A 12,682-nucleotide genomic window follows, 5' to 3' on the forward strand; every position below is an offset into this window, starting at 1 on the left:
AAATACCCACAATCATTAGTGACCACACCATCAACAGTATCAAATTCAAATAAATTTGCTCGAATTCAATAAATACCACTGCACGTTTCCATGCAGCACTACACTTTTCCCTAAAAAGGAGTATTTGTATAAATGTCGCAGTAACGTAGTTAGTGTGTGTTAGCATCCATCGATCACACTGCCATGTTTGCATTTGCCAAGCACCGCTGCGTCAGTGCTTTGCGCACTACACTGCACTCACACCGCCAGCGCATAGATTTGGGCGCGCTCAGCAGCATGACGTCGCACAACTGCTTCCTGTAAACTTTTGCGCACTGCACTCACCCTGCTAGCGCATGGATTTGGGCGCGCTTAGCCTGACGTCGCACAACTGCTTCCTTTGAACTTCCTCTTTCTTTCTTGCCATTGACTTCACTTCAAAGTCTAATCAGTGGTGACTTTTAGATTGTGCCAGCATCAAATTTTCACCCTCCATCCCTCCCATGTTATCCTCTTGCTAATGGTACAAGGGAACATTTAGCTCTATTGCTCCTAACTGGTCATTTGCTTCGCTAGTTGCGGCTCTTCACGAGCCAGTTGTTGCCATTTGCATTGGCTTTGCTTTGCAACCCCATTGTGGCACAATGTGGGTTTATTGCGGCTCCTCGCGAGCCAGTTGCTGCCACTGGCCTGGCATTGCTTTCCAGTTCTTTGAGCTTTTGCATTACAAGACCAGTTACTTGAACCAGCACACTATCTCCAAAACAATTCATTGTTGCCTTGGGCTGAGTATGAGTGTGTGAGGGATATGGTGCTAATAGTATTTATTGGCCTTAGGGGTCGTCCGTATTTTTCGAAAAATTAAAAAATCCGTCCTCAGTCAGAAAGGGGGTGGGTGGTCAAGAGCGCTGGCGGAATTTAATTTTTTGATTTTTCATACTTTTTTTTCGTCAGTGACTCATACACTCGTTGCACTGACTCGTAGTGCACTGTAGTGTGGGATCGCAAACACCAGTATGATATACCGGTACATGACTTTTTTTGTGGTTGTAGGACGTGCATGGCCTTCGTTAGACCTACTCACTTTACTTAGCTACTAGTACTTGACATACGTACATACGTCATGTACATGTACAGGCAGGTGCAATCACTGAATCAGTGACCATGGGGTCAGGAGTTCTTATTTTCGAGCTGGGCATCGGTAAAAATCAAAAAATTAATGGGAAAAAATGGGGGGTGGGTGGGTGGGTCAGAGACAATTTTGCACGACGACGGATTTTTTAATTTTTCGATAATTACGGACGACCCCTTAGTGGTATTTTATAAACAGTATTTATTGGCTTTTGAGCCAATAAAAACTGTTTATAAAATACCACTGAGGCCAATAAATACTGTTTATAAAATACTCCTTTTAGGGAAAGTGCAGGTCAACATTATTATTATGTATAATAAATGTAGCAGCCTCAGGATTTATTGCAATTACATACCAGATATAAAAACCGAGGTCCCCGAAGTTTTTATACTGGTATGTAATAGCAATAAATCCTGAGGCTCTACATGTATTATATGCGTACAATGTCCACTTCGCTGATTCTTCTGATCGCTATAACATGATTGTACCTGTACACTGCACGTTCAATTACAAACTACTACCTACTGCTCAAACTGCTACAAGAAGAATTTGGCCGTGTACTCCGTAAGAAGTGCACCAGCAGCCACGCTAATGCAGGTACAAAAGCAAAGAGATGCCTATCCGGCGTATCCGCACCGAAAACAGATAGCAGCATTAGAAGGAGCTGCACACATGTGTACTTGAACTGTCTTGAAGTACGTGTGTCACGTATGTGTGTGTATGTGTGTGTGTATGTGTGTATGTGTGTGTATGGGGGTATATGTGTGTGTATGTGTGTGTATGTGTGTGTATGTGTGTGTATGTGTGTGTATGTGTGTGTATGTGTGTGTATGTGTGTGTATGGGGTGTATGGGGGTGTATGGGGTGTATGTGTGTATGGGGTGTATGTGTGTGTATGTGTGTGTATGTGTGTGTATGTGTGTGTATGTGTGTGTATGGGGGTGTAATCAGTTCTACTAACACCAACATCACGGCATCAGTGTCACTTACATCCGTGTAACGTGGAAACCGATGCAAGTTCTTTGTGTTGAGAAAGCGCATGTTGCTACGATGAGCTAGCAATGTGATGATATTGGACTTTGGGAAAAACCTACGAACACACGCACGCACGCACGCACGCACACACACACACACACACACACACACACACATGAGACCGACGTTTTGCAGACATCTATGACTATGAGTAATATGCATCACTTTTTTAAAGCCCCAGAATAGAACAGATCCAGAGACAGCGAAGATACTGCTATACTGCTATACTGCTATACACACAGAGATGAGCATAGCACAAGATACTGCTATACACACAGAGATGAGCATAGCACAAGATACTGCTATACACACAGAGATGAGCATAGCACAAGATACTGCTATACACACAGAGATGAGCATAGCACAAGATACTGCTACACACACAGAGATGAGCATAGCACAAGATCTTCACATTGTCATGAATGACAGCAGGAGTTTTGTTTTTCTTAAATTGTGCTACATGTGCACCTTTGCCAAAATATGGAATACAGGTACATGTACTTTGCCCCTGGCATAAAACGAGGACGTTGCTGAGTTGCATATTGATTACTGAACATTGTTATTTTAGATACTTGTCTACATGTACATGTACACTAAATATCCAGCCCCATGTTCTTTAGCAGTGAGGCATGCAACAGCCATGAATCACATCTCAGTGGCGGATCCAGGGGGGGGGGGGTTCCGGGGGTTCCATGGAACCCCCTAAATTTTGCAAAGTGTGCGGCTGAGAAAATATCGAAAAATATCATGTGTGCACAAAAGGACGTCCGTCCGATCACAGTCAGTGCAGTCACTGAGTCAATGACTACAGACTCAGTCAGTCAGTGCACTGCACTCGCGTGCGGTGGATCGATACTGTACGCATAGTACCGTACTGGCAATATATATGTTGTCGCAGTGAGGCCATGAAGCGTTACATTGGCACATGTTTACCGCACACAGGGCGTTACATGCAAAGTCGCACAGGAGCCGTTACACAGGTTTCTATATTGCCGCAGTCCTTTTTTTGCTATTGCAGGACTTCCTGCTGCGTCCAGTTTTGAACTTTTCACCACGCGGTACACGTGCTTTCACAGTTTTCAGCCTTTTTTGCAATGAAAAGATCGCCGCACCCCGCCGGACGCGCGTTACGAACGCAACGAAAATTTGTCGCACTAGCCTGGTCGCGCGTTACGCCGCACCCCCTGCGTTACGCGTTACGCGGCAACATATATTGCCAGTACGGTAGTCTGTACTGGTGTTCACGTCCGTGATTTACAAACGGACACTGTAGACAACATTGGGTGGTTGTCTCCTTTTTTATCTTTCGAAACGATCCAAACTTACCTCCATTGGCGCTGTCATTCACTGCTGCTCAGGATGGGTGTGGTGTGGTCAGTATTCCTTGGACAAGTTTTTTGCAGAAGAGAAAGGATGTTCCGAGTACTGACACTCTTCAACAAACTTCGAACCGTACACGTAGAGTTCAAGCTCCTCAGAAGATGAGGGCTCCGACATCCAAGCAAAGTCAGTAATCTCTACTTGCTGCAGCATGCAGTAGTGACTAGTTGTTCCTCCGCAGGAACGGAGTGCTGCGCCAGCGATGTGTTTTAGATGACATTGGAAGGATTGTAAAATTGTCGACACTGTTTCGCTGTTGTTGTTTCTGTCACTGAAGTGAAGACGATGCTCTTGTCCTGTGACATTTCGCATCGTAAAAATGCCAAAATTTCCGAAAGTACAAATGGGCAGGGAAAGTAACTTATATATTGTAGTTGTCATTTCGGCATTCCTGGCTCTCAACGTACCCATGGCTTGCATAATTATTCGATCTTTACAAGAAGTAACAGTTGAAAGGGTCTTCAAGCCCTCACTGAACCTGTGTGCTAGTCGATTGCATACATGTATATGATTATGTGTCGGTACTAAATAATATACAATGTATGGTAAGCAGCAGCATTTGGCACTGTACAGGTTTTCCATCGGCCACCACACCACAACTGCGCTCCGACTCAGTCTCCAGCGATGGTGGTGTGCTGTGGCAACGACTTTGGTTACGTGTCGAGGCCGGCTGGAGAGCGCAGTTGTGGTGTGGTCGATGATGGAAAAATATAATAATATTATGTCCGTAGTGTGTTTTAAAAGCATGCGATTCCCACTAACACAATCGGATTGTCGTTATTACAAATGTCAACCGCACATATGATTCCATAATATTTTGGCTGTTCAATTTTGGTTCAACCGGAACCCCCCTGTAGAGATCTCTGGATCCGCCCCTGCATCTCTGCTCAGTAGAATGAGTGGATGTATGTTAGACAACCTCGACACTCGAGTAACTTCAAAAAACATAGAGCTTGGGACAACATTGCACGTCCACCTTAACACAGCAAACCAAACAAGTCTAGTATGCACTGCATAAAAATCAGGCTCACCGATAAAGCTTTTGCACACCGACTACTGTCTGAGCATCAACCATGAATATCTCTTCCGACTCCTTCCGTGAGCCGAGGACAATTACAGCTTTGGCCATCAGAATACCAGCAAGAAGAAGATCATCCAGTCTGAACGCACACATACACACGCACACGCACGCACGCACACATACACACACACACACACACACACACATACACACACACACACATACACACACACACACATACACACACACACACACACGCACGCACACACGCACATACACGAGTGAAGTTGAGGTAAGTTCAAGTTGTGTATAGAGATGAAATGTAAGAGTCACACTGGTTACAGCACTGCACAGTGATATGACTGTGAAGCAGTGGTGGATTCACAGTGATATGACTGTGAAGCAGTGGTGGATTCACAGTGATATGACTGTGAAGCAGTGGTGGATTCACAGTGATATGACTGTGAAGCAGTGGTGGATTCACAGTGATATGACTGTGAAGCAGTGGTGGATTCACAGTGATATGACTGTGAAGCAGTGGTGGATTCACAGTGATATGACTGTGAAGCAGTGGTGGATTCACAGTGATATGACTGTGAAGCAGTGGTGGATTCACAGAGAGCAGGGGACAAGCAATATTATATTGACCAAGCTTTGCCTCAGGAGAGATGGTGATGTGTGTTAGTGATCGCATACTAGTAGTCGTTACACACAGACGTTACCCTGTCCAGTGCACATCTACACTGTACTTTTCACACAGACGTTACCCTGTCCAGTGCACTTCTACACTGTACTTTTCACACAGACGTTACCCTGTCCAGTGCACTTCTACACTGTACTTTTCACACAGATGTTACCCTGTCCAGTGCACTTCTACACTGTACTTTTCACAGCCATCAGAGAGTTTCTAGAATTCTCCATGAGCGTGGTATAAAGGTGTCAAGTGGGGTTGGGGAAAGGCTCTCTATTTGCGGCAGGCTAGTCTATTGGTATGCCTGTGGATCTGCCATTGTGAAGGGCTTACAACGTTCCAATAATTACAAACTGATATTGGAGATACCATCACCCTGGACCATTTGAAAATCTAGACAGAGGAAGCACAACTAATCATACCACTGCAGTATAATGTACTTAAAGTTCGTAAATATGTGAAGTCAAAACCAGTTTTTCTTACTTGCCGTAACTGCCCACCATGAACGCCAGCTTAGGAAAGCATGCAAAGTGTCTCAGGAACGACTCTGATGGTCTGTGCATGAACATGTGATTAAACACAGAGAGATTCAGTGAGCACAACACACCACAACGCAACACACACACACACACCTCAGACACCTCAGACATGCCCATCGCGGGAGCGATGATAGCGAACACACACACACACACACACACACACACACACACACACACACACACACACACACACACACACACACACACACACACACACACATACACACACACACACACACGCGCCCTTTTCAACAGCTTTTGTTGCACCTCTCGTCTACTGGTATGCATGTCTTTGAGTCAGTATGTTATGACTTGGATGATACGATCATCACTGCAAGCAACGTTAGTTAGTTAAGAGATATGAAAGTACTGATGAAAATCGTTACCATACACTCTGTGCAAGACGTTGGTGACTTTTGTTCTATGTTCACGGATATTTGTTTCCCGAATTGGGCGCGAACTCACAAATCTAGCACTTTTGAATTTTGATAAAATACTCGAAATAATCGAATACCCGATCGAATATCATGAATGAGTGATCGATTGGTCAAAATAAATACTCGTTTCACCCCTACTAGTCTCCCTAGATGTTAACACTCCCTGTTGCTGAATATGCTGCTATCTCATTATCTGTGTAACTGTTATGCTACAGGTATCTGTGTGTATCATGTGTGTGTATGCGTGCGTGCGTGCGTGCGTGTACTCTGCTGCTCAGTTTGCAACCATGCGCATAGCTGAGCTGGACATCATGTTCCTTTTCAAAGCCAAGCCATGTTAGCCATTGCTGATGTCGTTGTGTGTGTGTTTACTGTTTGACAGTGTCAACATACTACACATGGGTAGGGTATCGAGACTCTGAAATCCAGACTAGACAGGATCAGTGACCTACACCTACAAATCCGACCAATGCTTTGCTAGCTGTACATGGGCCACATGCACTACCAGTACCACTACTCACTAGTGCACAGCACAGTACAAAGACACACAGCACAGTACAAAGGCACACGGCACAGTACAAAGACACACAGCACAGTACAAAGGCACACAGCACAGTACAAAGACACACAGCACAGTACAAAGACACACAGCACAGTACAAAGGCACACAGCACAGTACAAAGACACACAGCACAGTACAAAGACACACAGCACAGTACAAAGGCACACAGCACAGTACAAAGGCACACAGCACAGTACAAAGGCACACACGGCGCTGACTATGCCCTGCTGCTGCTGTGGCCTGCTGTGGCCTGCATTATGCATACAGTGCAGTGCTGGACTGCAGTCAGTGCAGACTGTTCACATGGTTCAATGCTGTGCTGGTGCAAGTACAGTACATGCATACATGCCACCCAGCACCGCCAGCCGTGCTGCTACCCACAGTCAACTGGGAACGCGTGCAATACCACTGTAGTCTGCATGCCATCCAGGAGATCTGCATTGGCAGGATTCTTTTGGCGACGACTATAGAAACAAACTGTGAACACTGTTGCAGTGGTGCAGTGTTGGAGTGTTGCAGTGGTGCAGTGTTGCAGTGTTGCAGTGGTGCAGATGTGCAGATGTGCAGTGGTGCAGTGTTGCAGTGGTGCAGTGGTGCAGTGTTGCAGTGGTGCAGTGGTGCAGTGTTGCAGTGGTGCAGTGTTGCAGTGTTGCAGTGTTGCAGTGGTGCAGTGGTGCAGTGGTGCAGTGGTGCAGTGTTGCAGTGGTGCAGTGTTGCAGTGTTGCAGTGTTGCAGTGTTGCAGTGTTGCAGTGTTGCAGTGGTGCAGTGGTGCAGTGGTGCAGATGTGCAGTGTTGCAGTGTTGCAGTGTTGCAGTGGTGCAGATGTGCAGTGTTGCAGTGTTGCAGTGTTGCAGTGGTGCAGTGGTGCAGTGGTGCAGTGTTGCAGATGTGCAAACTTGCAGTGGTGCAGTGGTGCAGTGTTGCAGTGGTGCAGTGTTGCAGTGTTGCAGTGGTGCAGTGTTGCAGTGGTGCAGTGTTGGAGTGTTGCCTACCTTTCACGGAGTAGCAGTATGATGGGCAAGAGAGACTCCGGAGCAATGTAGTGTGCCCGCAATGTTGTCACAAATGAAAACAATGATACATCGGCTTCTGCACAGCCGACGATGATGGCACCGACAAACTGACACATCGCTGGGCTGCTACGATCTTGATGTTCACATGTCTACAGGGTTAATACACGCACGCACGCATGCACGCACGCACGCACGCACGCACGCACGCACACACACACACACACACACACACCACACGCACACACACCACATGACCATAGATTACTTGTAATAGCTTGAGCAAAGCACGGAGGCATCGAGATAGATGCAGATGTCAAACAAATGTATGAGGATGGATAAATTAAAAACTGAAAAGTTTTACAAACATGTGCAAATAAGTTCAGATGGGACACATTGCAGTGAAAAAGTACACACCTCCCCCCCCTCCCCTCAACACACATCATGTGCATTCAATTTGTACAGATGTTGGCATGTGATTGTTCAGTGTCACCAGCTCTTCTTCCTGGAACATTCCTATAGTTTGGGCCCATCCAACAATACCCACCCATACCTGCACAGTGGCACCGTAATCCACAGTATTATTATCTGCCACTGCTCAAGCACGTGAAGAGCGGTGCATGCTTGGCTTACTTTGTTCAGCTCCAGGCAGCAAAACGACTTGTCCTCATTGAGCAAGTGACAGCGGGTACGATGCTTGCCTTGCATGTATGGCACATGTCGGGGCTCTCCAATCACATAACTACACCACATAGAACAAATACAGGCATACAACAAGCTTTAACAAAACAGCACACACCCATCCATGGACGTGCACAATATTACAGACCGCAGTTCAATGGCAATAGCTCTTTCTGCAGTATAGCGGTGTGGCAGGATATTGAGTCACAACGCCTTAGTGGTGATGGCATCACAGATCACAAAGTACAGCTGCAAGAAGGTGCAAGGTCACCATGGTTACTGAAAGAAACCAGCTGGCAGTTTCACCCATTGGAGACTGTAACCTTCTTTTTTTACTAGGATGTGACAAGGCCATGCATGCAGTATACCGCCAAATGATGAAGCTCCCCGCTTATCACACAATGTTTTTGACAACATAATGATGACATGGCTCAACTGCCTAGAAGGCACAGCCTACCAAGGTAGCTTTAGAAAAGAGGGTGGCATCACGTTTGATGAGTCGCGAAAGCTGCTATCTGCTGCAATCCACGATGACAAATCTTGCCCCATATTCGCAGAAATAGCAACATATGTTTTCACTGTACCTTGACATACACTGAGGTAAACAACAAATTAAATTTTTTGGACTTGCACACTCTGGCCTACATACTCTTGCTCACATTCACCTTCGCAACAGGACCAAACAAAAAGTCTAAAGGAAAAAAAAGTTCAAAATACTAACCTCTCTGGTGACACCCAGGCTGAAGCGACACTGTGCACTTCACCATGACCTTCACTTTCCTCATCTTCCACCACTGCCTCATGTCCTACTTCTAACTGCTGAAGTTCATCTTGTTCATCAACTGTCAGCGGATGATCACCAGGACCAGCCTCATCAGTCAGGTCTTCCAGGTTTAGAGGTGGTGCAATGCCCAGAAGATCTTCATTCCGTTGAGCCGTCTAAAAGTTGAAACAAATACATAAAGGAGAAGGTAAATAGTAGCAGCATTCGGCCGTTGAAAACTCATTAAAATGTGACTCCCACAGCATACCACCATTGCACTCTGCGGCCTTAAAACTATCACCTTGTTGTTTCTCTTTCCTGCATAGTACCCTATAGCTTGAATACCTAACAGTTCTCAGCATACGCTTTTCCACACTTCATGGCATTTCTTACTACAAAGTAGGCACTTATTTATTTTCCAGTCACTCGACAATATTCAACCTTCTCTGATGAGGTCTCAATGACCGAAAAAGCTGTCAGAAAAAAATCAGTACAGTACTCAGAAGGCACCTCTTGCAGTCGTGGGGTACTCCCTGGTGGGAAGTGTGAGTGGTCAGCCGCAGAGAGCAACAGTGGTGTACTTAGAGAGTCAATTGACAGCAAACACATAAAAATAGCCTGAATGCCAATACAAATAAACAAAACAAATAGTATCTTACTTGGAAGTAGATGGCTCGGACTCAGCAGAGGGTACAGATGTACATGTACAAGCACAGAAATCCTGCATGACTGCATTTGTTTGAAAGTCAGTAATGAAGACCCGTGGCATAGTTGGGTTGGTGTGCGGAGGCAGACACAGAATCACATAACATTTATACTCTACATTCATACGGTAAAGTAATGTTATGCGTTTCTGCATATAGGCTCTGGACAGCATAATTCGTCGGTTACGGCCATTACTTGATGAGTCATGGAAGCTGCTGCGACCCCCAATTCTATTGCAACATTGCATCAATAAATACGGTCCGCGGTATCTGTGTTTACCGTACAGTGTACACCGATGTCAAGACTCAAACGTGACGTATTGAGCGATGAATTACACTTTGCCCGGCATGGCACTGTCTCATCAGATGTTATACTTTGTACGTGGTACTCTTACTTAAATATGGTGGCAGACACATGTACACATGTAGTCATATGTACACATGTAGTCATATGTACATGTGTACATGTGTACATGTGTACATGTGTACATGTGTACACATGTACACATGTACACATGTACACATGTAGTCATATGTACATGTGTACACGTACACATGTACACATGTAGTCATGTACATCATAAGTTCAGAATTTCACTGACCAAGGCAGATATACGGCGCTGTTGCTCATAGCGTCGCTGTGCGTACCGCGCTGAACCCATGGGATCTTCAGGTGTGGGCATCAAGTGCTGCCTGTCTTCCGCCTCTTTCGTCGATACTGCTGATTCTTGCCGTGCAAATGCATGACGTAGTTTGTCAGAGCGTGACGGTTGGCGTCCGAAATTTGGCATTGTGTCATGATCCCCCTGGATGTTTCTCATCTCCCTCATCAGCGTTACAGCATCGGTTCCGTGAAAGTCACGATGAGGTGGATGAGAATGAGAATGGTCCTAACATACACCCAGATAAACACACACACACACACACACACACACACATACAAACGTACACACACATAGATACACACACGTAGATACACACACGTGCACCCAGATACACACACAAACATATATACACCCAGGTACACACACACACACACACACACACACACACACACACACACACACACACACACACACACACACACACACACACACACACACACACACACACTTGTACAATGTCATGTACTTGCTCACTGCCTAAACTGGTCACATACAGTCAACTTCGCTAATAACGACTGCGGCTATAACAACAATTCGCGAATAACGACAGCATTTCCATGCCCAGAGCAAAGTCCCTGTAATAATCAATGTGACTGTCCTGAGGTGACATCTCAGTGTGCTGTGTGCTGTTGTTCCTCGCTGTGTGCAGTGTGGACATTCTCATGCATGTTTACGTGTCTGTGTCATGAATGATCATCAGTTCATTACCTCCTAGCATGACGTTATTGCGCGCCAAATACGGTTTACCGTGCGCATGCGCGCGCTCGCGCGCGCCAATAATGTTGACAATGCTAAGCTTGCATGCGTGACAAGTGGTTCTAGTAGTGGCAGTTGGGAGAGACATGAGGTTCTTGATGGTTTGATCAAGGTGTTGCCGGTTGGCGGTTTTTGCTCTTTACTCTAACTTTAGTCAAGCCTTTATCGTAACTATTCATTACAACCCAGAGCCGTGTGTGTTGGCTGGTCTGCAACGAGGTTGTGTGCGGGGGTAGTTGGGAGAGAGATAGTGTGTGACTATTACATCCCTTCCAACTGTAATACATATACTAGTAATGAGACTTCGGGTATAACAACACTTCGCGAATAAGGACACTTTTTTGATGCCCCGCCGAATGTCGTTCTAAGCGAAGTTGACTGTAGATCGAAACACGGGGGAGAGATTCAAAAGGAATCTCGGAAAGATGACTCAATTGGCTACTGAACCGCCCAACAGCCAACACCCCCTGGGTGGACTTGGAAATGATTCCACTTATGGGCTCATGGCACCACAGTAAGTGGGTGAGGACAAAGCGCAGAAAAGGGATTGACAGCATCAAGGTATCCGTCCCGGGATCAAACTGCGTTTACCCCTGCGCCCAGTGAAGGAAATACTTGATACTAGTGTGGGTCGCTAAATCAGAGTTGATCTGATATAGGCGTCACTAGCACCATCAATTACACAAGAGTCAATCCAGCCAGAAGCAGTCCATTCGTCGACAGATATGTATACTTTGAATAGAAAGTATAGTAAGGACCCTGAAATCAACAAAAGTTGCAGATACAACAATACACCTTCAAGCAGCCAAACCTGATGGCAACAGACCCAGCCGCCATCTGGCATACGTGCAGCCACCAACCGAACTAGACCCCCTGCCACACACACTCACATAGAGATGCGCTCGCTCGCGAGCACGCACACACACATACCATCAAATGACTGTACTAGGGGTTCCCATAAAGCAAAACCCTTGGACAACGTGTGGGTGTGTGGGTGTGTGGTGTGTATGTGTGGGTATGTGTGTGTGTGGGGGGGGGGGGGGGGGGTAGTGAACAACATTATGTTTTCAAGATACTTACATAATGAGGCAAGCGCTGGTAGGGATGAGGTGAAGGAACTATATCTGCTGCGTCATGGCGAGACAATGAAGCACCATCAGTCATATCAACTGAGGTGTGTGTTCGACTGATAGAGCTGCTGGAGTTGGCCTTGTTCGGGGCTCGAGGATGGAATCTCAGGTGTGCTGGGCCCCGGGAAAAACACTCAAGCCGCAACATCTGCAAAACATGTGACATAAATACAGAACATAATAAAAACATAGAACA

General features: G+C 45.9%; 1 protein-coding gene across 1 annotated transcript in view; it reads right to left on the reverse strand.

Annotated features, from left to right (window-relative positions):
* Positions 1 to 12,682, reverse strand: part of LOC135808999 (potassium channel subfamily T member 1-like) — a 49,506-nt gene that overhangs the window by 15,332 nt on the left and 21,492 nt on the right. Inside the window, 8 exon segments of the mRNA XM_065322254.1 lie at positions 2,102 to 2,201; positions 4,558 to 4,686; positions 5,722 to 5,793; positions 7,770 to 7,939; positions 8,421 to 8,529; positions 9,190 to 9,407; positions 10,538 to 10,825; positions 12,437 to 12,634. Coding sequence (XP_065178326.1) covers positions 2,102 to 2,201; positions 4,558 to 4,686; positions 5,722 to 5,793; positions 7,770 to 7,939; positions 8,421 to 8,529; positions 9,190 to 9,407; positions 10,538 to 10,825; positions 12,437 to 12,634 — 1,284 coding nt within the window.

The sequence above is a fragment of the Sycon ciliatum genome, chromosome 2 (assembly GCF_964019385.1).
Source record: "Sycon ciliatum chromosome 2, ocSycCili1.1, whole genome shotgun sequence".
NCBI lineage: Eukaryota > Metazoa > Porifera > Calcarea > Leucosolenida > Sycettidae > Sycon > Sycon ciliatum.